The sequence below is a fragment of the Triturus cristatus genome, chromosome 4_2 (genome assembly GCF_964204655.1).
Source record: "Triturus cristatus chromosome 4_2, aTriCri1.1, whole genome shotgun sequence".
Lineage (NCBI taxonomy): Eukaryota > Metazoa > Chordata > Amphibia > Caudata > Salamandridae > Triturus > Triturus cristatus.
Window position 1 is genome coordinate 119,592,631 of NC_140586.1, and position 27,337 is coordinate 119,619,967.

The 27,337-nt window shown below is 47.8% G+C and overlaps 1 protein-coding gene across 2 annotated transcripts in view; it reads right to left on the bottom strand.

Moving 5' to 3' along the window:
- Nucleotides 1–27,337, bottom strand: part of TYK2 (tyrosine kinase 2) — a 597,160-nt gene that overhangs the window by 433,897 nt on the left and 135,926 nt on the right. For both annotated transcript variants that reach the window (XM_085600754.1, XM_085600753.1), the window contains exon 5: nt 4,384–4,507. In XM_085600754.1, coding sequence (XP_085456880.1) covers nt 4,384–4,507 — 124 coding nt within the window. The remainder of the gene's footprint in view (nt 1–4,383; nt 4,508–27,337) is intronic.

Here is a 27,337-nt window from a genome sequence, read left to right on the forward strand (position 1 = left end):
ACATAGAATTGGCCAGTATCGGTGCTTCGCTGGAGTACACTGTAAAATTTAAACAAGTGGCACTGAAAGCGATCGCAAAAGCGATCGCTATTTAAAAAAAAAACCACGCTTGCTAGTGGTGCGCGCACGCGCGCCACAGCAAGCCATATGTTTTCAATTATCGCACCCGTGTCTGAGCACGATAATTGAAACCACATGGGCTTTGGTGCGCGTAAAAGACACCAATAGGCCATGAGCGGAGCAATGCGCCCGCCTTTGGCCTATTGCATGCTCTGTTTAAAAAAAACACGCACTCCAAGCCCAATAGCGGAACCCAAAAGGAAAAGCACACGCACGAGCGTGTGCGATTCCAGGGTCCGTTTTCAAACCCCGGACAAAAGGGCTCTCGCCTGCGCGAGCAGTGCTGCGCTCTGCAATGCAGGGCGCGAGCCCTAAAAACTAAAAGAACTAGAAGGAGGAATACGGGAGGAAGGAGCACCATGAATGACAAAGTGACTTCCATCTTGGAAAAAACTGCATTTATGTTTAAACTGAGGCCTAGTTGATATACATCAAAAACGCACTCCTACACATTCAAAATTTGTTTCAAAAGTAACAGTATTATATCAGAATATGCATGTGAAATAGACTGTTAAAATACTTTGTGAACGTTGTTAATGATGCACAAAAATATAAACGCATAAAAATCTTTTACAAAAGTAACAGTGCTGGATTTTTCGGGAGGAAAGAGTGATGGTCAGGAACATAACTCTACTTGGATAATTTGGGAAAGTCATCCTTTTTTGAAAAAATCCTCAAAATAAAAATCATTTAGGCTTGCAAAAATCTCCTTGCAACTTTGGAACGATTTGGCCTGCCCTGGATATGCCCCATTTTTTGTAATTATTGTCAGTGCCACAAACCCATGGGGCAAGTCGATTGACAAATACACGCAGAGTGCAGTGACAATCCAAAACCTCTTGTTGTCTCAATCACAACGTCTTCTAATCTGCTTCAACTGCATGCTTCTAAGGAACATTTTCGAACCTGCTGCTTCACAAATTCTTACAAAGGAGATTACCATGAAAAAGAAGACTGGGTTGAGGGTTTCGGGATATAACATGATGCTATTCTGTACAGCCTAGACATGTACCTTGCAGTGATATTTATTTTCCCAAAATACATGCGTTCCATGAGTCGAGACAGTGAACGACCTAAGTACAACATTGGGCAGCATGACAATTAATTTGTAGGAAAACAGGATAAAAATGGGCATTTAACTTTCAAATAATAAAATTAAAGTGTACTTATTTTCTGCACGAACAGATATTGTTCGTTTGCACTTTGTTTGTGGCTTCTAAGGGACAAGGTGCCAACATCAGGGCAGATATTGACTTGCAGGAAAAGCAAGTGTCCCACAGGGACTGAGGCATTATATAGCAAAAATGCAACTGTTTTCAAACCGACTCTTGAGCACTCCACTCTGAAGTGCTCCAGAGTGGAAATACACTAAAGGAATTACTTTGAAGAGCTGCTATTAGACAGACTGAAAAGCTCCAGAGTAAAAAAACATTTAAGGAATAGCTTCGAAGCAAAATGAGAGGTAATGCATTACTCACTTGGGGCTATATATATCAAACTCTGATTTTGCCATTCTCAAATTGCGATTTTTTGCGAATCGCTATTTGAGAATCACAAAACGCTATAGAGGCCCATAGGAATGAATGGGAAGACATTCTCAATTTGGGATTCTCAATTAGAGAATCACAAATTTAGAATGCAATTTCAAGGGTGTCAAAAGGACACCCTGTTGCACCCATAAAATGTGCATGTGTGCACATGTGGCACACAAACATGCCCTAAGGGCAAGTATGAGCGCCATATGGCACTTTGAAAAATGCAAAAAAGTGCATTTTTAAGAGTAATCGCAAATTGCCACCAACTTGAAGTTGGTGGTAATTTGCGATACCTTACGGCCAAATTGCACTTTTTCTTATGCTTCTTACATTGCATTTAAGGAATAGCAATTTGTGATTCCTTAAATGCAATCGCAAAATAGAGAATTGCAAATTTTGCGATTCCTTATTTTGCGAGGCAGTTTTTCTTTCATACATACCACTGAGCCCAATTGCGATCGCAAACGCCGAAATTTTGCGAATTTCGGCGTTTGCGATCGCAATTTGGAATGATATATATGGCACTTGATCAACTATTTCATTGAGCTTGGCGTACATAGGTTATTATGCAAGGGACACAATGATACTGTGATGTAGAGGGTTAACTGTGAAACATAGAACTAAAATGTCCAAAACACCTTGAGGGACTAGAAAGAGAAGACCGACAACTAAAGCCAAAAAATAGAACAGAAAGGCATTTCTGGATGAAGTGCATCCATTATATGGGCAATAGGAAGCATCAAACTTCAAGTCTCAATAGAGAAGAAGACTTCTGATCACTCCCAGAGCAGGGCATTCCGCCCTGTCTTAAGACCTCCCTTTGACTATATGACGCCTGGGGGTGATGGGAACATTGACTAAAGACTACGTGACTGTTCCATGAAAAAGGGCGGGGGAGAAACCACACTCCGAAATTGATTATGTACGCTTACTGGTCAGTCACAGAGCAGTGCCCTAAAGTCTCAAGCTACACAGATCAATTCACAGTCTCCGCAGTGTTTCCTTGTTATTTTGCTGTTCCATAAAAAAAACACCATGTTGCTGATATGAATTCCAAAGTATATCAATTACAACATATCTCGTTTAACGAGAGTTGCAAGCCTATCTTTCCCATGAACAGGTCATTGTTACCTCTGTTCCTCCCCGGGACAAGGCTACATTATGTCCACGGATACAATTTCACTACCATCTGCAATAATGGTGGAAACCTCAGCTAAGGAGAGCCCATTTGATGTAAAACTTAAGCCTCTGAGATGCTTTCAGGTCTGTCTCTGGTTACTTCAGATGCAAATCAATCCCGAAACGCTATCCTTAGAAAGGAGCCAGCAATATGCCAGAGATAGGAGTGATCGCCGCAAACAGTACTGATTAGACGCTTTTCGCCTCTGCACAAGAATCGACCTTCCCCAACACATACATTCATTTAGCATTGTGTAACGGTCAATAATTCATCGGATGTTCCTTGTTGGGATTATTTACATGCTATATCTTCGATCACCAAAATAAACGTTATGGGAGACCCTCTACTCATTGCATAAAAAGTTAATATTGTATTTTTGTCTGTACCCTTTCTCTGCCTCAGTTTCTCAGTGTCAACACTTTCCGGCCAGTTTATGCTAGGATATTGGTAGTTTGTATAGCATTTAATTCACCTTAAGAACGCTTGATGGCGGTGCGGTGCAGTAGGGCAGGAGGTTCCATAGCCACCACCACCTCTGTGTTCCCCCCGCACGTGCGGCAGACATGGCACATCAACGCCATCTCCGACCCGCGGTTTGTCAGAAATGCAGTACTTGGAGGTATCACGACCAGAAATACTCACATAAACAGTTTCTAAAAAGCCCACATCAGTTCAAATTTGGTACTGTTAAACCTTAAATAAAAACTAATAACCAGGAATAATGAAATCGGACACTGTTGTATATTGCAGCAAAATTAAGTCAAAAATTCTGCATTTCATCCGTAGTATTGTTGCATGCGGTCTTTAAAAAAACACAAACACTGGCAACTCTAGATAGAGATCAGCTGGAGCATCGTCCTATATGGCTGTGTTCAATCAGTGGAAATTATTACAACACCATCATTTAAATTATTTGACTTTCGTTGCCATCTGTCATTTCAGTTCAACAAAATTGTTTCAGGACATAATATGTTGTGCTCCAATAGTTTATCACTCATGCAGCAAAATTATGGAATCTATTCCGGTTTATTACTAAACTATTAAAGGTAATCTGAACAGAAGGTAATCTCTCCATGATAAAATGTGGTGGCACTTCCCTGCAGTTCAACGCCACTCATCTGTGAATCTTCCACACCAAACACAAAGCTCCTTCAATGCAAACCATATTGGTGCTGCTTTTCAAAGCACTACTTTTACTTTGCACTTTTTTGCGACTCCGGGTGTTTTCCTTTGTGCTAAAAGAAATGACACTTATTACCTTGCTAATGTCTGAGGTCTACTTCTTTTTAAAACTTCAAAACCAACCCTCATGCAGGACTAGGAGGCTCCACCCAGACGGAGAATTGTGGTTTGTGATCATGCTCAGGAGAAATTGTGCCTTTTGACGGAGAAATTAGCAGGCCAACCAGGATCTCTTGGTGAATAATGAAAAGACACCGCAATAAATTGGTGCTGTAAATAATGCTGTCACTCAGGTCATGTCACTCTCTAAGCATATGTCAGAAATCAGGGCTTGAGCGAGAGAAGAGTGCACCAACACAAGCCTACCTCATACGGAAATGCAGAATCACGTTTGCGTCTTTGCTGATTTCAAAAACATGGTTTGGAGGGATCCAAACTTTGGCTTGGACATCGTAAAGCGCAAACAAGTTGTAGAAGAGTGGCGTGATGCCTGTGGAAAGAAGAAAAGAAAGTAGTGGTAGGAACGATTCAAGATATGTTGGAAAAGCACAGCTACGTTTTCTCACAATTCAGTTCAACTTTATTCAGATTTTCAGAAACTGGAAAATGTGTAATTGGTAATGCAAAACGGAAAACGGAACCTTCAAACTTTGTTGCTTTGAGGAGGGAAGGAACATCTCTTATATTTGTCCTTAAAAGCACAAGAACAGAGTCCGTGCTGGATGGTTCACCCGCTAGGCTCATTAATACAGTCTGCGTTTGCACATAAATACTCAAGCAGCATCTTAAAGGATCCTGCTGCACACTTCTTGGCTGTCCATTTCGAAGGGATTTGCACTAGCTAGAGAAAGTGCACTAAAGTGCGCTACACTTGACTTTGAAGGGGTATCACAAGACCATCGCAGAGCATGCATGCCCATTGCCATCTGCTCCTTTAAGCCCACCAACCAAACCTTCTATAGTTTTCCCTCAAACTGTAGGATCCTGAAGACAGTAAGAATGCACCAGATTCCCACAACACCCATGTATCTCTCCAAGTACCTGACAGACGTTAACTTTTGCAGCAGGAGCAGGTGAAAAAGATAGAGTCTGGCTCCACGTGCACGCAAAGTACAAAAAAAGCTTGTCATCATTAAGTACGCCACTTTCATTTTATTCTGCATGAGATGTATGTGGTATTTATAAGTGACAAACCTAGCTGAAAGGAAGATTCTGTACATTCCCAGGCTGCGGGATAACTGTAATGCACTACTCTCTCCTTCCAGTATTCATTCACTACTGTTGGGATTCATCTTGCATCCGTGTTATGTGAAAAATCTGACAATACCAAGACGTCACAGAATGCACCACAAAATATCTCTATATCACAAAATATATCGCTGTATACTTTGCCCGTAATCGATCCCCATTTGCTATTTTTCTGTGCATAATGTAGTCAATTTAGCTACAGAGTTTGGTCCTGCATAGTGGCGTAACAAAACTTGAGGGGGCCCCCCCTGCAAAGTACATGGAGGGGGGCCCCCTCCCAGCGGCCCAGTCCACCACCTACCTCTTTTCCCCACCACCCAAAAATCTGGCATATTTTTATTTGAAACTGCCAACATTTAATGAAATGCCTTTCGTTAAAAGTTTTCATAAGAAAGTGGGAAGCACTCTTAATATATAAACTACACCATTTGTAACATTAGTTTCAAGAGCAGATTTTTTAACTGAGACAACAATCAGAACAATGCCAAGGAGTGGTCCTATTCGCTTAGGAACTGCCTATCGCTGAATACAAAGAACTATTTTGGGTCTGAATTAGAATTTACATTGATAGACAATAACTTGAAACTTTGAAAGAGAAACCCAAACCTGCAATTTCACAGACTCCACTGACAATATACATGAGGAGTATACAAAATATAACTCAGTATCCTGCCAGCCCCAAGAGAGATAAACAAGTGAATTATCTGCATGCCACACACTTGCGACTGTCAAGGGTGTGCATGATAATAACGTGACCTGAGGAAGCACTTTTAATTTCTACCATCATGTCTTTATTAGTAAGCAATAAAAACACAGGCTAGTAAACGAGGCTGATGATGAAAATTACTTGGATGCTTCAGAACATAGTTGCAGAGGTTTGTCTGTTTGAATTTATCATTTCTGTAGTGTAAACAATGCTAATTGCAAGATTTAAGGACCACGTTTTACAGACAAGAGAAAGCAAAAGCATAAATAACACAGCATGTGGCATAAAAACAAACCATATCAGCAAGTACCTAATGACAGAATCTATACAACTACAGTTGGTAAAGCAAAATAAAAAGTGATAAATACTTTCAAAGTGCAAAATAGAACAATCACCAGTCCAGCAATATACAAAAATCAAGCATATTTTGTAAAATCAAGGAATGGATGCAAGAAGGCGAGTACTCAAGGGAAAGATACAAAAGAGGAAATAGCAAAAGGGATGGGATTAGGAGGTAATCATTCAACAGTTGGATGAGGACAGTAAGAGCCAATAATGCAAGAGTTAAAGGGATAAATGCAAGAAGGGATTATCTAAATGTACGGCTGGCAGGAGCTAAAGGGGCAGAGCCAAAAAGCCAGGCGATAATGGGCTGGAGCGGTCTTGAATGTATTGCATTGTTATATTTATAGAGGGCTTACTACCCCTATATGGAGCACTGAAGCGCTTGCCTACATGAGTAGCAAGCTACACTTTGTGTAGTTGGAAGGGTGTTGTATTTGTTTTGATGCTATGTGGGAAGTGTTTCCATGTTGTGTTTGAGGACCACTGACTGGGGTGTGTGCAGCTTATTGTGCAATGACTTTGGCAGGGTGGGCAGATGGTCACGAGAAGTGAGTTAGTGACTTTAGTGACGGTGGATCGTAAAACACAATTAAGGCAAAGGATTGAGGATTAAAACTGTTTTTCATAGATTGAGAAAGATAATCAAATTTGACTGAGATGTATTGTCTAGTGGGCATTTAAATGAACACAAGCAGATAGTGTCTTTCAGTTGCACCTTGTTATGTGGTTAGTGACAGGAAGTGATGTAAGCAGCGTGTTGGTGCAGCTCATACATTATCAATGCTGCGCTATGGCAGGGAGAAGGGAAATGACGCTGGGTTGTTGCTGGGCTTGTTAAAGGTGTGGTTTCAACGTTCTTTTGTTTCTTTCTGCACTGTAACAACAAAAAGTGTGATTTGATAACGTGAGGTTACCATTGGCATTGGCGCACATGAACTAGTTTGAGGTTTCTGCCCTTCTGTTCACAGAGTGATTACAGGATGAACCGCATCCCACTCCTTTTAAATTTACGCGGGTCCAGTTCCCCCACTTCCTACCTAGACGAAATTGCTCCTGCAGCTCTGTGCTATGAGTAATTAGTGTGTGCAAAAAAACATTCACACACCTTATTCTGAACTGTTTATGGGAAAAGACATCCAGTAACGTGCACATGTGCCAGTGCTTAGTTTGTAAAAAAGAATTGTCACTTCAAACTGCAGCTTACAGTTGAAGTTTTATAATTAAAAAATATATATATAATATGTATATATAAAATAGTTTAATGCTCCACTAATGAACGTTGCTTGAAAATACACACACTGTGCCACGACGTGGTGGTTTCTCAGAAGTCTGTGCCAGTGTTTACAAATAAGGGCTGGTGCTCAGCACCCAAAAACACCGGCACAAATTAAGCACTGCATGTGGAACTTATATGAGGGTGTTTTTTCATTCGTTGTAACTGGACAACTTGGAATAAGGCTCTTCGCGGTGTCAAATTGTGGAGGTTTGGAAAATCATGGCCCCTTCCAGGGGTCCGGCCTACTTGGGTTGAGTGATAAATGTTGGTTTCTCTCTGGAGCTACACATCTTCTGCACTCAACTCACAAGATCCTCTTATACAAGATACCTCAATGTGTGGATAGACTTGACGAGCCGCAAGGTTTTTTTTACCTTTGAGAAGAGTGTCGCCCTCCACCTGTACCCAAGGTATCTCGGACGTCACCCCAGCATTCTTTCCTTTGACTAACCCTCACCTCCTCATGAGCAGCTACGCCGGCCCATATTTTATGGGTGTGGACACTGCAGTTGATGACCAGTCATTTAAATCCCCACCCTCTTGCACCCTCCCCCAACCTCACTGATTCACACCAAGAGCACACAAACAGTGGAAGCGTGCTATATTGTGCATGAGATACGAACTGTTTACTCAACTTTTCTGCAAGTGTTCAGTCGGGTCTGGTGGCTTAGTGGACTAATGCCTTCACGGTCACAGGTCAAATCCCGGCGGGTCCAGTCACCTTGTCATTCTTCTGAGGTGCTTTGTGCAGTAATTATTTCGTTGAAAGTGAGACTGACTCAGTGAAAATGTTAACCACGAGGGTGTCATGTTTGTTTGGGAAACTCGTGACAAAGTCTTTGCTGTGTGTACTTACGTTTTTACCTTCTAAAGCATTTAAATACTCTAGCATCCCTTGTAAAATAAATTGTCCATCCAACAACACCTTTACATTTAAAATAATGACCACCAGGTTTAATTTAAAAGGATCAGCGAATTAACTAAAACGTTACTGGAGTAACATAAGATAATAAATATGGCGTGGTGTTTAAATTCAGTCACCGGACATCTCTGGGTATCACAGACGTTGCAAACATGCAAGGACTGCACAGACATGCATGAAGTGGTGAGAAGAAAGACGTTCTTATTGTCAAAACGAGCTACTGTAAGAGAGCTAAGGACGCAATATGTAAACCATGTAATTCGGTTTGTTACGGTTACTCTCGTCATAAAACGAAATTAATAAAAGATACTTAAAAAAATGAATTTAGCTACTGCAAAGTGCTGCATGCCGATTGAGTCGTTGCCCGTGTTTGGAGTACCTCTTGGTGACTCTGTATGCCAGAAGAGGGCACCGTGAATGGAGAGTGCTGCTGTGCCAATCGCTCGTCGCCTGTGTGCAGAGTACACGTTGGCGACCCTGTATGCCAAGGGGGCTGCCATGAAGAACAATGATCATCACCTGGTGTTGCCGATGCCAAGCGGATCACATGTGATCTGCGATTGGTGAGCCCCGACAGAGGTACTGGAACCCAGCTGTTCATTATCCCATCTGCGGCCTGGATCAGAGGAACTTGCCGTCGGATCAGAAGGAGCGCTGCAGACAGTCAGCTGCTGTTCGGGTGAATCCGGGAAGATGGCTCACCACCTGTAGCCGCTGCAGACCTCTGAGTGATAAACGCTTCTGGGGACTCTGGTGCCATGCAAGGCTCCCCTCCCACCCACCACTGCTGCTCGGATGGGGGCTCACATGCACGCTGTGCTGCTGGCACTCAGGGGAGCACCTGTTGCCGCCTGACCCGGATCCTGGTCTCGAGCTCTGGCAGCTTCACAGCGGCGGGACAGGTGGGAAGGGACCGCGCCGGGGCAAATCCATTCATCAACAGAGCCTCTGAGAAGCCAATCACTGTCTACGTCGATGCCGTGGCACGCGCTGAACTCCGAGCAGCCACAGAGTACTAGTCAGTGCTGAGGGGTCCCCCTGCACTACGGTGGCTGCGGGGGCCTTTGTTACTCCCATGATTCCCACAAGATTTTGGAAGGTCCGGACATGTCCTTGGTGGGCGATATCAACAATAAAATGCAGTCAACCAAGGTGACCTCAACGAGAGGTCCTACGGAGAGACCCTTAAAGATGTTGAGAGACTTAGGGTATCCTAGGAGTAAAATTACAAAATTTGGGGTCTTGGAATACGCAGTAAACTTGTAGTACCAACTCTGCACAGAAGTGGTAGCAACACATGTGGGCTGGAAGATCGAGAGCATGTGGGTCCCTGGGGTCAAGATAAAGAAGTGCAGGGGTTGGAAACTCTATCGAATATGGGTTGTGCCAGTTTATTTCAGTTTTGTTCATAGGATGTAAAGCCCATTCTCTATAGGCTAGGAAAAACCATTTCTGATCGAAACACTACCAACTAAAACTTCAGTTTATTTAGCCTTGAAACGTTCTACACATTAAACACTGCCTGGCTCCGCACCAAGGGGCTGATCGGTTGTCTGAAGGTCAAGGGTGATCGACAGCGCCTGACGGCTTATAACCATGCGGACTGCAGCATCCAGCTGGTGCCCCAGTCACTGGCAGGATGACACTCCATTGTGTGACCATGTGCAGTCAGCTGAGCGGCCTGCAACGAATGAAGGATGGGGCGGCTATTGGCAACTTTAAAAACAAGAGTCGTGGGCGTCATTCCCAGCATCCACCCTAGAGAACAGTGTGTGATCATCTTCAGTCAGGGGGCAACGACCAGACAAGGTCTGGGGGATGAACTGACAACTTCAGAAACAAGACAACGGGGTGTTAATCCTGGCAACCCACCACTGTGTGATTGTCGCAAATCTGGCACCTCTCTATGTGCCTCAGTCCCCAGATCTGTCAAGACTGAAGCGCTTAGAAAATGTTGCATGCTAGTATGAAGCACTATCTAAAATAAATGTAAGTGTAGTCAATGATTGTTTAGGAACCTTGAGGGCCAGACATTGTTCTACACGCCCCTGCAATCAAGGGTCTTAGATACAGATATATAGTATTTATCTCAAAAGGATAGCAGGTATAAGACACACATTTCTTGCATTTAGTGACCACTGAATGACTATACCAGTCTTCCAAGAGCAGTGAGAGGTAGGTAATAAACTTAATACACGAAAAATTAATGATACCATAATACTTGGTTTTTAGCCCTTGGCTTGCCATTACATATTTTTTTTTTCATGCTTTAAATAACACGTGTTGATATTATCAAATTCAGTACTCATGGTATTGTCCTTGGAAGACTGAAAGGCCGGGTCCACGGTGTAGCAACTCAGAGAGATCTTCAGATTACACACTGGCCTCTAAAAAGGCCAGCTGGCACACCCAAGAACTAATAACAGCGAAACGAGACACAAAACAGCTGGAGAGGAGATTGCACCCCAGCAAGGACACCTCAGACAGGGAAACCTTCAAGACCTCCCTCAACTTCTACCACCACCAGCTGAGGACAACAAACAAGACCGCCCAAGCCGCTCGCATCAAAACCAGCGCCAACACTAAGGAACTTTTCAACATCGTTAAAGAATTCGCCAACCCGGCTGCCAGCAAAAACAACTTCACAAACTCACAGGAGCTGTGCGACAACCTCACAGACTTCTTCTACGACAAGATCACAATCATATAAAGAAACTTGGAGCCCACACCCACACCTACAGTCTTCCTCGACCAATAGGCTACCACCGCAACCGACACGAAGCACAGACTGACCACCTGGAACCTCCTCTGCACCTAGGACTACACCTCCACCATGAAATCCATTCACTCAGGATCTCCCACAGACCCATGCCCGCACCACATCTTCAACCTTGAAAACCAAAGGATCGGCCAGAAACTCACCACCCTGCTCAACATTTCGATCACCACTGCAACATTTCCAGACGCCTGGAAACATGCCGAAGACAGACCACTACTCAAAACACCCTACGCCGACCCCAGCGAACTACCTGCCTATCTCACTGCTCCCATTCCCAGCGAAGGTACTTGAAAAGATCATCAGCAAGCAACTCATGACACACCTGAAGCAGAACCAGATACTCAACGCCTTCCAATCCAGATTCCACAGCAATCACAGCACCAAACCACCCTGATCGCAGCTACTGACAAAATCCAAACCCTCCTCGATCTAGGAGAAACAGCAGCTCTGATCCTCTTGCACCTCTCTGCAGCCTTCAATACCACAAGCTGATCAAAAGACTCCTCCACATTGGCATCCAAAGGAATGCACTCAGATTGATCACCTCCTTCCTTGCCGGAAGAACCCAGAGGATCCACCTCCTACCTTCCACCTCTGAACCCAAGGAGATCATCTTTAGTGTCCCCCAGGGCTCATCCCTCAGCCCCACACTCTCCAACGCATTTATGACCCTGCTGGCCAACATCGTCAGACCCCATGGTCTCAACATAATTTCCTATGCAGATGACACCCAACTCATCCTCTCACTCACCGTCGACCACATCACCACCAGAATCAACTTCCAAAGATGCATGACAAGCGATGCAGACTGGATGAAGAAAAACTGCTTGCAGCTGAACACAGACAAGACGAAAGTACAGATTTTGGGCAACAGCCGCAAAACATGGAAGGACTCCTGGTGGCCATCAGACTGTGGACCTGCACCCCTCACTCCGACCATGCCACAAACTTCGGAATCATCATTGACAACGGGCTCACCATGAAATCACAGATCAATGCAGTGTCCTCCACCTGCTTCCTCATTCTGTGCATGCTATGTAAGATCTTCAAGTGGCTACCCCTACACATGAGATGCACAGAGACACAGGCCCTCATCACCAGCTGACTGGACTATAACAATGCTCTATACGCAGGAATCACCGCACAACTCTTAGAGAGATCTCAGACCATAAGGAATGCTGCACCCCGACTCATCCTCGACCTACCCCGATGAACCCACATCACACCCCACTTCAGGCAACTCCACTGGCTCCCCGTACAGAACAGATGAAAATTCAAGCTGCTGACCACGCACATAAGGCTCAACACAACCATGGACCCTCCTGCATGATTGACCACTGCCTGAACTTTCACCATCCTTCGAGAAGACTAGGCTCTGCCTCCCTCTCACTTGAGCATACTCCCAGCATCTACCGAAGAAGAAGTTGAGGACGCTCACTCTCCAACATTGGAGCAAAACCTGGAACAGCCTTCCCACGCAACTCTTGACCATCATACCACTTCCAAAATTCCGAATGGCCCTCAAGCCATGGCTGTTCAAATAAGCTGCGCATTATAAATCCTGATTGATTGATTAACTGTCAAAACAAAATATCAAACAGCACGAACTCTACAAGAATGCTATCTTTTGATTTTGGAAGCACAGCCGCCATGAAATCCTTCACCCTTTAGACATGTTCTCGGCATACACTCATATGTTCTCATCCCATTTTTAATAAGTCGCTTACACCAGTGTTTTTTTTTTCTCAATATAACCCTTTTACTAGGGCTTTTGCGTGCTAACAATGTATACTTTAGGAGATGAGGAAATGAATACAGGAAAACATTAACAAGCATTGGAAAAGCGAATAGGTCTCGCCTGTGAGAGCTATAGGTGTTAGCAATGTTTTGAAGCCATGTTGTACAGTAGCGCGGATGCTTTGCACCCTGGCTACAAAACTTTGTTAAATTTGTTTCAGACACACTGCAAAGCACCTGTGCTGCTGTACAACATAGCTAATAAATATAGCCAAAGGCATCTGCTCTCATATGCAAGACCTATTGATTTTGCCAATGCTTGTCTGAATTAGAGGTATTAAAACTGGGTGCTCGGTGAGACAAAGGTTTTAAAAGGAGAAGTCTAAATGCAGGTTAATAGCTCTTTGCTGAGTCAGTGCTTTAGCTCCCCCAAGTGAACCAGACCAACTAGTACAGGATGTAAATGATATATGCAAGCAGCACCACCACACAAGTGTGAATGGTGTTTAGAAGCCGACCAGTGAAATGGATAATGAAAGGGCTAGTAAAAACAAGCATTGGCATAGTCAATAGGTCTCGCCTTTGGGACCTTATAAGTGGTTAGCCATGCAACAGTTGGTGATGTTGCACCAAGGATATTGTGCTGCATAACTAAATACTTATATGGTCCCAAAAGCGAGACCTATTGGCTATGCCAATGCTTGTTTTTGTTTGTGGGGAGTTGTTGAAAGGTGGTGTGCATAACTGGTGCCGTGGTGGCGCCGGTCTGCTTACTTGAAAGAGTTGTTACAATAGTGTTTGTATGTAAGTATGTATGTGGAAGCGCCCAATGAAGTGTTAACAGCATGTAGATTTAAAGTGACGGTTGGGTAATTTTTTTTTTTTTGGGGGCGGTGGGGGTGAGTAGGGGAGACCGAGGAGGAGTGAGCTGAGCAAAAGAAAGGGTTTGGCAATGTAAGTGTTTAAAATTAAATTCTTCGTACGTAAAGTTATGAATATTTCCACGCCCGAGCCTCGGATGTGTATTTTTGAGGTTTTTTTTTTCGTATGCTCCAATAGATGTGTAATGTAAAATTGCCGATGTGCGTACCTAACGCCATTTGGTTGATCTAGCACCTAAATGTTAGCGTAGTACACACATAAGAGCATTTTTGTGGAATGGAAGTATGTAAATTGACAATGCGCTGTGCGTTAGTTATTTAAAGTAAACTGAGGATAGGCACACCAAAACAGTCCACGGAGGAGAACGCGTGATGCAGCTCGCTACTGTGTACCATTTATGTTGTAAAGAACTCATTGTGAGCGTGTAAGGGGAACATTAAAAAGATGTGGTTGATATGTAAATGAAGTATAATCAAGTGTTACCGCTCATACCATATGTTTTTCTATCAATGTGTTTGTGGTAATTTCGCTCAAAAATTTCTTTTTAAAAATAAGTGTCCCCATATCGGTTTTAACATGTACATTTTTCTGCCTAACCTTTTTTTTTTTTTTTAATAAAATGTTATTAATAAAACATTTGTCATGTACATATATCGTGATATACCGTCCATCATGTAAAGGAAAATATCTCTGAAGAAACAACCTTACAACCAGGTATCAACAATTACAGGAAACTCTGTCGTGTCATTTCGAGTTCCACAGTTGGTGAAGTACATATTTCTCCCCGGTAGGCATTCCAGGCCCCCCACCTCTTATCCCACTTCTTTGGGCATCCTCTGGTGTTGTAGACCTCTTTTTCAGCTACCACACATTTGTCCATTTCCGCCACCCAACCAATCAGCAACGGTTTGTCTGGGGCCCCCATTTCATGGCTATGGCTCTTTTGACTAGGGTGTATCCCAGGGTGGTGAATTGTTGTTCTATTTCCGTAAGGTCAGTCGGTTCCCAAATGTTCAGGAGTCCTAATGGGGGTTTCAGCACAATTGATTTCCCCAGAGCGTCTTGCATCTTGCCAGTAGCCCGCTCCCAGATGTATCGTACGTAGGGGCAGTCCCATAGAATGTGATAGAAGGTGGCTACACATTTACAGCCACGAAGGCAAAGCGCATCCTGTCGAGTCCCTATCTTGGCCAATGTCACCCCTGTGAGGTACGTTCTATGTAGGATCTTCAGCTGGATCCGTTTGAAGCGTTGGTTGATAGCCGCGTCCCTGGGGGACATCAGAGCCGTTTGCCAGTCCTCATCGTCAAGTTGCCCTATGTCTGATTGCCATCTGTCTCTAAGAATAAGGAAGGGGTCTGGCAGGTTATTGCTTAAGTTGCGATATGTAAGGGAGATGGCCTTGGCAAGGAGGGGTTCAGATAGAAGTCGGTCTTCCAGGGGAGACGAGTCGGGGACACTTGACATGTCTGGAAGGGCTGTGTGAAGTGCGTGTCGGATTTGTAGGTATCGGAAGATTTCGCTGGGCGCCAATTCGTATTTCACTTGTAGGTCTTTAAACTTGAGTAGTTTCCCCTTTTTAAGCAGGTCTCCAACCGTGGAGATCCCTATCGTGCCCCATTTATCGAACCCTGCTTGATAGCACAATAATCCCAGTTGTTGAGAAGACCATAGAGGTGTAGCTTGCGTTAATTTCCCTAACCAACCCTGTCGTTTGTTAGCTATCTGCCAGATGGAGATTGTAAGAGCCATGGGACCGATGTACCTCCCTTTACGGGGTTTGCTGTATAGGCCACCTAAGTATCCCTCCCGTCCGGTCTGTTATCTTTCCAGGTGATATGCAGGATTCGATGGGGGACCATACAGCCAGTGGTTGGTCGCCACCAATTGTGATGCCCAATAATAGAGGCGAAGATCCGGGAGTGCGATGCCTCCATCGTACCAACTCTTCGTCAATTTCCCTATAGCGATACGAGGCGTCCCCCCATCCCACAACAGCGTACCTACCTCCGCTTCAATGTCCCCAAAATAGGAGTCTGCAAGAGGATAAGGGCAGTTCTGGAGTGCATAGAGGAATCTAGGCAAGGCCAACATTTTAAACAGGGTCGCACGTCCCGGCAGTGACCTCCAATGTCTGACATCTTCTTTAAGCCTCTGCAGGGGGGAAGCAAGATTGTTAATGTAGAAGAGTTTGGAATCAGGGGTGATGAAGATCCCCAAGTAGGTGAAGCCCTCCCGCGCCACCGCTACATCGCATCCCCTGGGTAGGCGGGGTGTGGGGCCGTGGAGAACGTAAAGTACAGATTTTGCCCAGTTAATGGCATAGCCGGAGTATTTCCCGAAATTAATAAAAACATTAAGTAAGTTGTGAATCGATGCGTACGGGGAAGCTAGGTAGACCAGAATTTCATCAGCATAGAGTGATATTTTATCTTCTGTGTCCTCGTCCCATTTTAGCCCCCGTATGGTGACATCACGTCTGACCCATGCCGCCAGTGGCTCCAGGACTAGCGCAAACAGCAGGGGGGATAGGGGCAGCCCTGCCTAGTTCCCCTGCGTAACTTAAATACCCTCGAGGTGTGGTTGTTAACCCGCACCTGTCCCTGCAGATCAGTGTACAGCAATCAAACCCAGGCTAAGAACTAGGGGCCAAATCCAAAGCGTGCAAGCACTTCAAAAAGGTATGGCCATTAAAGGCCATGGAGGCGTCTAGAGACCTGATTACTGCGTCTTCCTCCAAATAGGGTTGCCTCGCGAGTACGTTGTGTACCCTGGGAATATTTAATGCTGTGTTGCAACCAGTAACTAATCCAGACTGGTCCGCATGGACCAGGGACAGCAACACAGTGTTCAGGCGGGAGGCCAGTAATTTCGCTAGAACCTTAGCCTCTGCGTTTATTAGTGAGATTAGTCTGTATGATCCACAGCAGTCTGCGGCTTTCCCAGGTTTACGTATGACCACTATAGATGCCAGTCTCTGATCTGGCGGCAAGACGCCTTTTTCCAGGCTCTCCGAGTACATGAGGTTTAGGTGGGGAGCTATTTTCATTGCCATGGATTTAAGAAACTCTATTGGCCGTTCGGTCCCATCGCTTTCCCTGACTGGACACTATATATAGCCTTGCAGAGTTCCTCATTAGTAAATTCAGCCTCCAAGCCGACCCTGTCTGTATCCGACAGGGAGGGCAGGCTACTATCCGCAAGCAGTTGCCGGGAGTCTTCCAACTTGTATGTGGTGGAGGGCGTGTAGACCTTATTCAAATTATCTGCAAATATATCCGCAATTTCTTGAGGTTCAGATATTTTCCCGCCCGCGGTGGTGGACAGTCCGGGCATCCACCTGTGTTCTTGTTCACGACGTTCGAGCCAGGCCAGCATCTTGCCCAACCTCTCCCCCATCTCATACACTCTGTGGGCTGTGGACAGCAGTCATGCCCTCGCCCTTTCCCCGCATCAGGGCTGAGTACTCGAGACGTTTAATAGTAAGGCGGTGCGCTGTGTCATCACCGAGCGATGAGTTCTGGAGTGACTCCAGATGTTGCAATTCACCCTCGATTTCAAGTACATGCTCGTTATGGCGCCGGATGTGGCTCACCTTCAACGCCAGCGTGTGGCCTTTCAACACTGCTTTAAAGGCCTCCCAGATCGTCTGGGCAGATTCCACCGATCCAAGGTTTTCCGCAAAGTAGTGATCAGTCTGTTCAGTAAGTTGTTCCCTGATGGCGGGTATCTTAAATAGCCATGGGTGTATTACTATGGAACTACGGTGCTTGGGACGATGGAAGGTAAGCTCGACCCACACCGGGGAGTGGTCTGAGATTCCTCGCGGAAGCCCACGGGGATTTTGAAAGTGGCCCACGTCCGTCAGATGTGTAAGGAAGTAGTCTATCCGGGACATGCTCCTGTATGCGTGGGAATAGTGGGTATAGTACGTCAACTGCGGTTGCAGTGAGCGCCATATATCTGCGAGTCCCATGGCCTGAGTGAATTCCGCCATGAGGGTGTTGGGTCTTGTAGCCTGCCGTTGGGGGTGCCTGTCTACACTATCGTCCATTGTCAAGTTAAAGTCCCCACCCATTATCAAGGTGCCAACCGGCAAGTCCAATAATATAGCACCTAAGTCGCCAAGCGCTTCTTTTCCCAGTGCAGGGGGGAGGTACACAGAGATGACATTCAATACTTTTCCCTCCCAGGTGGCTTCCAAAACCGCAAACCTACCCTGTGGGTCTGCCCATGTGCGTGTGGGTGTAAGAGCTAGGCCTTTGCGAACTAGAATACCAGTCCCCCTGGAGCCAGAGGTAAACCCTGCGTGCACCAGTAACTTATAACCCCACCTGCTGAGAGCCTTCCAACTATTACCTATGAGATGGGTTTCTTGCAGCAGGACCACATCCGGCGCGTGCCTCTTGAGATATTGAGACACTACACCCCTCTTTATTTTATCTCCTAGGCCATTGACATTCCACGTCAAGGCGGACAGCTTAATATCGGTAACGGTAGGCATAGTAGAGTAAAGGTGCTACAAAAGAGGCACAAGGATAAGTGGCCCAGTGAGGCCGGACAACCACTGTGGGGGATCGAAAACCTGTGGAGCTTCTAAATGACAACACTGACAGTCGGTCACCACTTACCAAACCATGTAGGAGTTCCATTGCAGCATGACAATAAACAATAACAAAAACTACAACTCTAAATACAAACTTCCCCCCCTCCCTCCGCCCTGCCCCCCCTGCCAGTGGATTTCAACTTACCCACCTCCCAACAATGCAGAGTGCCTGTCGCCCTCCCTCCCATTTCGGGTGCCTGGTGTACAACCTTCCCATCCTCGCCTTAATTGAAGCATGGAGACATATTACACAACATTCAGAAACTTCCCCGTGGATCCGCCAGCGAACTCCGTTGGAGTGTATTACAAAATTCCTGTGAGTACCGCTGAAATTACCACATGACAAACTCCCCATGATAGGTCAACCAAGGGCCGCAGGTACGGAGCCCCCCACACCATCACAGCGCCACCCACGCTCAAGGGGCGTCACCTACCCTCTCACCCCTTCGGGTCCTCCGGGTCCGAAGAGTTCTCACCGCTAGTCGGGCCTGTACAATGTTCAGCTCCAGTGTTCGGCGGATCGTTTCTGGCCCGGTTTTGTCTGCCGTTGTTCCGATTCCCCACCCTGCGTCATCCCTCCAGCCAGTCCCAAGTGTCCTCTGGGGATGAAAAGAACCAGGTCTTACCCTCCGATTCGACCCGGAGCTTGGCGGGGAAGAGCATAGAGTACTTAATCTCCTTGTCTCGTAGGGCCTTCTTAACCGCTAGGAAGCTGCGGCGCTGAGCCTGCACCCTGGTCGTGAAGTCTGGCAAGAATGAGATGACACTATTCTCTATTTGTAGGGGCGGTTTGGCCCGGGCCATCTGATGGATCACACCCCGGTCTCGAAAGTTGAAGACTCTTGCAATAATTGGCCGCGGGGGTGCTCCGGGCTTGGGCCGCCCCCGGGACCCGATGGGCACGTTCAATGGAGAAATAACCGGACTGGCGTTTCGGCTGGTGCCTCCGCACCTCCAGGTCCTCCACAAATAGGTCCGCCGCGGGTCCCTCCGCCCGTTCCGGGACCCCAAGAATGCGGACGATATTCCTGCGCGCTTTCCCCTCGTAGTCGTCCAGGAGCGTCTCCATTTTCACCTGCTGGTCTTGGAGCTGGGCTACTTGTTTTTTAAGGATGTCCGAGTCAGACGCCAAAAGTGCTGTGGTGTCTTCCACTTCTTTTACTCTGGCATCCATTTTGCGGAGGTCCGCTCTGATGAGGGAGACCTCTATGTTGACGCTGTCGATTCGGGTCTCCAGGGACGTCCGGACCCCGGCGATGGCCTCCATAACATCTTGGAGCGTACGGGCAGACGGAGAAGATTTAGGGGGAGGGTCATGCGACCCACCCCCGGCAGCCTGGTTGGAGTCATTACTCGTCTTACCCCATGCAAATTTAGCAAGTGTCTTTTGGGCCTGGACCCTGGAAGACTTGCCGCTGGCCATCGCTTGATGTGACCTCTGATCCGGTGGAACCAATGCTGGTACTCTCAGCCGCCTGCCCAGGGAAGGGAGAATCACAGCGCCTCTCCCTGGCGGCCTGGCGGTTTTCCCGAGTCGCCAATCAGTGTAGGCCGATCCTGGATCTGCCGGAGGCCCAACCAACAACGAGAGGGCGTGGTGGAGGGCCGAGGTGGGAACCTCTATGAAGATATGGGGCCCGACAGTCACTAGTAGCTTTCCCTTGGGTGCGCCCGTAGGGGCACACAGCCTCCGGCTTCAGGATAGTGCAGGCCTTCAACCGCCCCACATCACCCCAGGCGAACAGGGCAGGCCCGAGAGGCCTCGACGCGAGACAGCGAAAGTCACAGTATTTCGGAGGGACCCCCAGTGCCACCAGGCCTAAATCCGGCATCAGGCAGTAGAGGGTATTCAGGGGGGGGGAAGCACGCGCCCCCCCCACTGGACAATCACCTCCCCCCTCCTCCTCTGCGGTGTAGACAGCATCCAGAGGGTCATATAGAGGGAAATGGTCCGCCCGGGCAACACTGCCCCCGATGCAGCAGCGCTATCTCCGGTCTCCACGTCGCTCCCAACAGCACCCCAGGGGACTATCTCCCGCCTCAAAGCTCACCGGGGATCTGCAGTGCTGTTTCCACTATAGCTGGTCCAGTATGGCAGGAAGTCCCATCCCCAGCTAGGCCTCAAGCCAGGGTCTCAGGTAGGCAGCAGGCCGAGTCAGTAGCAGGCCACGGGGGGAGGGAGGCGGCTCAGCAATCGGTCGCGCTCCTCACCTCCCGTCCGCCCGATGGGCAGCACCGGTCCGCAGTGGGCCACAACACCACGGGGGGGCCCCGGGGGCTCCCGTACACCAATGCACAGCCTCCTCACCGCTGCCGCAAATCAGGAGCAGGCCGCAATATCGCGTCTGGCCGCAACCTGGGGAGCGCCTCTCCGCCGTTGCTGATCTCCGCAACGGGGAAGCGGGGCGCCAAGAAACAGGCGTCGCTGGAGGCCACGGGTCCTTGCCCCTCACATCGAGGGGTGAGCAGACTGATGCAGGCGGCCCCCTAACCTTTTTTTTTAGTGAGTGTATGAAGTGTGGTGTGTCTGCCATCTGTTCTTGTTGAGTGCTGGTGTATTTCTCTGTAAGAGTTGTTACATTAAGTATTTTATGTAAGTGACCAATTATTACGGCTGTTACCATGTATTTTTCTACTTTTTTTGTTGGTATTTTCCCCGTAAATCTTCCAGTGTAAATTAAAATCCCCCATATGCGTTTTTGCATTTTCTTCTTAAATTAAGGCTGCGGTTGAGGCCTACATTATGCCCCTGTGTTAAGCGACCCGCAACTGCCTGTAGCTGTGTATTTGAAATTAAGGTTATTTTGTGTTTAGTAGTTACGCTGTATGCAGCATATATTTTCTAGCGGAGTCAGTCCTGTGCGTCGGCTAGCGTTGCAGTGCATGCGCTGCTCGCTTTGTTTTGGCCACTTGATGCTAGATGCGCGTGAATGAGAAACTGCAAGTGCTGCCTTTCGGCGCTAAAGTATAGCCCTCCATGCTATATACCCGATAATTGCGTCTGTGCAGTGCTGCATGCTATCGACTCACATAACACACAACAGGTGCTGCTGCCCGGCCAGGTCTGCCCCACAGTGACCCGGTGAGGGGAATTGTTAAATGATGGCCCACATGCTATGTGTGCCAGGGTGATTGGGATGTGGCGTCACTGAGCCTCAGAGCTCTTTCTGCTCATCTGCAATGTCCAGAGCGGCTTGGAGTGAGGAGTACAGGAGTCTGTCTGTATGTGTGATGAGGGCGCGAGGCCTGCACTGGTGTCTGCTCCTGTGTGGGTATGATGAGTGCGTACGACCCCCAGCGGAGTCTGCCCCTGTGTGTATGGCTCTGTGTGTGTGATGAGTGAGTGCGACCTGCAGCAATGTCTTGCCCTGTATATGTTGTCTTTGTGTGTATGTGTGTATGATGAGTGTGTGTGGCCTGTAGTGGTGAGTGTGTGTGTCTGTTTGTGTATGTTAGTGTTTGTGTACATGATGAGTGTGTGGGGGTCCTGCAGCAGGCTGTGTGTATGTATGTTCGCGCGTGTGTGTATGTGTGTGAGAGAGAGTGTGCGCCCGGTTGTTTACTGTAATTATTCATGCTTGTTTATATATGCGTGTGGGTAGTAACTGGCGTGTGTTTGTGTGTGTGTGTGTGTGTGTATGTGTGCAATCGTTTATGTGTGGTTGCTCATGTGTGCGCTGGTTGTAAGTCGTGTGTTCGTTTGCACATTTTGAACACATCTACCAGAAAGATTTGCCAGTGAGGGGACGGGGTTGTCCCCCGTGGTGGTCCCTGAGGCAAGTACAGCGTTATACAAATCACAGTCACAAGTTTGACGACTTTTTCAACTTGTTCTCATTTAAACAATAAATAGTCTTAAAATAAAAGAAACGCCTTCTGCGGACAGGGGCGATCTTCTCACGCAACTGGAGTGAAAAGCAGCCCTCGTTTGATGGCAGCTGTCCCTGGGGGTCGCAACCTACGGGGCAGACAGTGTGTGTAGGGGGTGGGGACATTGACATATCTGGGGCTCTTTGCAGAAGGACACTGCGGACGGGTGTGTTCTCTAAAGTAGCCTGGACCACGGGCAGAGGGCTGGGCATGCCTTCTCTGGCGCAGTGTGTACGAAGGGGCAGTGGGGCTATTTTTCGGACAGTTCTAAAGTAGTGGGTGTCACGAGCCTTGTTCTTGCCCTGTGGTCCTGGGCAGGGCATGGGTGCGCCTATCGTCACTTTTTTTGGGGACAGGGTTATTATAAAGAAGCCATGAGTCGTGGGGCTGCCCTCTGCTCTGCTACTCTCGGGCAGTTGCAATGGGCCTGCATGCTTTTCCTGGATCGGTATGTGCGGACGGGCAGTGCACCCGAGGGCAGACACTGCAAGGAGTGGGACCGTCTTCGCAACACAGACTGGGCACTGCCCTGCTTGGTGAAGAGTCGGGCACTGGGGATTAAGGTTTTGAAGGTAACAGCAACTTCAGAAACACCTGAATCAGTCGTTTAAAGACGGGGACCGTTGAAAAAAAAAAAACTACCTGCCCCAAGCCCAGGCACAAAAAAACAACAAAGAGAGAGTGCCTTAAAGCCTGGCTGGCGCAGGCAAGGCGCGGCTTATTTCATGTAAAGTGGGCAGTGCAAAACCTGTGGTGTGTCTAGAAAGGGGGCTACGGCCTCTGTCATAAACCAAAGCAATTATGGATGTATGCCACACGGATATGGGGGCTCAGGTCTGCGTCCCCCCACGACAACACGCCTCACATTGAATTACTTGTGACTCCCTAAATAACAGTGCAAGCGGAGTAAAGTGACAAACGCTGCTGGCTAACAGCTGATCCCGGCGCATGCTGCAGCACTCCCATTCCATGTGGCGTCCACGTTCTCCATTGGCATAAAACATGCGGCCTGTTGCGCCATCGTTAATTCTCTAATTACTGACGAAATTGTACTCAGTGTGAATTAAGGGGCACTAAACACATTTGATGGGAACCTAGCGCCGGCCCACTGAGCTGCATGTAATCCCTCAGCAAGAAAGCACTGTTAGCAGTACAGCTGCGGCCCAAGACCACACAGCGCGTCTACCAGGGCACTGCAGCAGCAGGACTGGATGAAGGAACGCACTATCACCTCGCAGGCCTGTGCACACATGCATAGGTCGTAAACCAGCGCTCCCCCTGCCTCGCACAAGAGCCTCCCAGAGGCGTCTACACAGACGTGAGGGGAGGAGAGGTCCACAGCAGCCGAGGGTACGCTGGGAGTGAAGGGGCATGTAGTGTTCAGTTAACCACCACTCCCTCCCAAGAGATGCAATAGTGATTCTTTCAGAACGTGTATCCCCCCTCGCCCCCCTCACCTCCAACTAATAAAACCGATGTCTGCAAAATCTAAACCCGACATTTCTATTTTTAGGAAATACAGATCTGGAACTGGCTCTGATTGTCAACAGCAAAACGAGTTTTCCAAATGAGAACCAGCCCGGAATTCAGATTCAGTTTTTTTTTTTTAAGTGATTTTGTCTGTTAAGTCTGCGTGTTTTTTCCTAGCGCCAATATACAGCGCTAATCTGCGGCCAAGCGCTAGAATTGGAACCCCTTCAAGCGGAAATATGCTGGAAGATACAGGAAATGCAAAACTTTGCAGATGAACGTCTTTTTTACAGCGCTTACATGCAGCAAAAATGTCGGTATGCCTTGCATAAAATAAAGGTTCTTATTTTACAGGTCGTGCGTTTTATTTCGAGCTAAACATGAATTCCGGAGAAAAACAAAGTTGAAACAAACACGACCACGAAAGCGAGCGCGTTTGTTTACTGTGTAACATGAGTCCAGATCCTGATAAAGAAAGTATGCACAATGTGCACCCCTACTCGCTCCCGAGCTCCCTAGGCCAGGGGAGTTAATGTGAAAAGAAAAGGCGTGACATGCTGCCTTTTTTGGCCATTTGCGTGCTTTCATTACTGAAAGCTACAGCAAAGGCCAATAGAATATGTGGGAGATAACCAACTCCCACAGAAAGGTTTAGGAACAGTGTGGAGTGCTCACAAGAAGCCTCCCATAGAGCAGCGCATGCGCGCTGCGCTAGGCTCGACCTAAAAAGGTGGCCCACTAGGTAGGAGTTTGTGGTTGGCTTTGCAAGTGAAACTCAAAACGGAAAGCACACACGACCCTTAAAGAGCTACAAAAAGGTGAGCGAACACAAAAAGATGAAAGAGAGAAAAACACACTTTTGCCCATTTAAAGGGCACATACAAAACAGCACTAAACAATTTACTAGTAACATCCATCACAGGATATTGTTCTATTGCAACTAGAGAAAATAATTCCTGGAAAAGGGCATTTTTTTCCCTGCGGATTTCAAAGTAAACAACAAGGATTTGTACGATTTAGGTACTCCTGTGCTGTAAAGGCACCGTGTAATGATCCGGTTGCTTGTTTTAGGAATGTCTGGCTGGCAGCTGGAATAGTAGCTTTGATTGGCGAGATTGGGGGAAAGGGAGCATTAGTGCACACACTGTGATGGAGCGGAGCCTCCCAGGCAGGTCAGGTAAAGACACACCAACTTCCTGAGAGGCAAAAACAGAATCAAGGTGGTCAAAAAGATCATGTCCCTCTTGTCAACCAACCCCATACAATCGAAAACTGTGACCCATATGGAGATGCCAATAGGGGACAGGATGTGGCATTATAGCCAAAGATGCTGACTTTGGAACTGAGGGAAACGGTTCAAGTATCAGCTTTGGCTCAACATCCTGTAATTCTCAGCGAAAATAGCCTAATCGCCCTACGCCAAAACAAACAAAAAAACACAAATGTAACGTTATGTACTGTAATGTTCCCGTGCCTATACAAACAAAAAAACACAAATGTATTGTCCATGTGCCTAAATAAAATCAAATAAAAAAAAACACAAATGTAATGTAATTGGTGCTCCTAAAGCGCTCAAGTTAGCGCTGTGTAACACTTAAAAAAAAAAAGTAACAAATAACACCAGGGAGGCAGCCACATCAGGAAGGGGGGCAGGTGGGGGGGGGGGGGGGGGGGGGAGAAGAAGCATCAGCCACAAGGGGGAGGGAGAGAGGGAAAACGAAAATAGAACCTTGATCACAGCGGGAACGGAAGTGACGGCTTAGCATGCGCTGGCAATGAGGCTGCCGGCGGTCAACGCATGGGGCCCCCATAGGAGGGCGGCCACCTTAGTGCCACATTAGGCACAAACCCGACGGGTCTAGTGTCTGGAACTCTAGGGTCTGGCGCTTTCGGTCTTAATTTCCGGCGCGACGAGTGGGCGTGGGCCAGGTATATTTACCTCCCCCTTCCATCCGGCGATCCTTTCTCGCCAAGGTTCCACGCCGTCTGGTCGGGCTCATCCGCTTTCACCTTAGAGGAGTGGCGGTGAGTTGGTCGATGCCTCCTCTGGGTCCCACCCCAAAGAGGCTGTTTTCCCTTGGTGTCACCTACTCCTCATGCAGCAAGCCCCCTCCCTCCCCGGTCATTGTGGCGCCCGCCCGAGGTCAACGTGGACAGAGTGGGCTGGGCGGTGCTGAGGCACGCGACAGGGCCGGGAGGCAGGCATCTATTCGATGCGCGCTTGAGAGAGAGGAGAGGTGAGAGTCTCCTTCAGCCCTTTGGCCGGGTTCCTCCCTCTGCAGGCATACTGGGCAGCCAAAATTTCAGAGGGCTTTGCGGTGTGCTCAGTACCGCACAGACTCCTCCCAGGAAGTTGTCACCTGGTTTGAATGGGCCCCTGCTGAGCGGTTTGGTCTACTGTGGGGCCCCCGGCCCCCCCTCCCTTCCTCAGCAGTTGTGCGGATCAGAGCGGGAGCACCCGGACTTGCAACCCGGAATGCCCAGCCCTCCCGTCCTACATGCCGTGGACCACCGGCGGGGAGCGAGTCTGCCTGCACCCTGCCGTGGTGCAACCAGTGCGCAGGAGAGCACTTGTGGTTCCAGGCAAGGGCGGCATCCCACCTGTCCCTCAGTTTGGGAGGAGCTGGTGAGCTCTGTGCACACCGGCGGCTGCTGAGCGGTGTTTGGTTTTTGGCATGGGGGGTGCAGAGCCGGGCTACTGCTCATGTACCAGGCCCCCAGGCGGTGCCTCGTGGGGGCCGCCTGCTTGCCCCGGCCTCCCGGCGTACTTGGAGCTTGCCGGGCGGCCGTTCATGTTCCCGGACCTTACAGAGACTGTGGTCTGGCGTCAGCGGTTTGGTGTCCCCTGTATACCCTATGTCGCATAGTCTCCGTTGAGTCGCATGCCTCATGGTCACCAAGTGATTTGGTGTCCCCTGTATACCATATGTCACGTGGTGTCCATTGCGTCGCAAGTCTCATGGTCACCATATTCTCCAGTAGATGGGTCGCGTGGGTATTGTTTTGCGGGTGGAGATGTGGCTCGGAGGCCATGTTGCTAGTCACCGATGGAGGTCCGAGCGCCCTCGCCTGCAGTGATTTGTGAGGGGCTCATCTGTTGAGCAGGGGCTGAGCTCAGGGGCAATGCTTTGGTGTGTTCGGGGGTAAGGGGTTGTCTTGGTGTGATGTTATAATGGACCGCTGGCAAGCACTTTCTGAATGGGAAGGGCCACGCTCAGTGTGCGAATTTGAGACCTGCGAATTGGGGCTACAGAGGTCAGTTGTATCCTGGTGTAAACTTTCACCATGGCATGCGTTGTTTGTGAACCAAACAGGATGGTTCTCTGGTGGACTTTGGCAATGGAAATGTGCATTTTGGTCTTGGTTGTCTGTGGGAAATGTGGCGTGGATTTCGAATTTGTGTGCGCTACAATCACAAACGCAAGGAAGCATTTAACCCCTTCAGCGCGGCGCGGATTACCGCACCGTGCTGAAGGTTC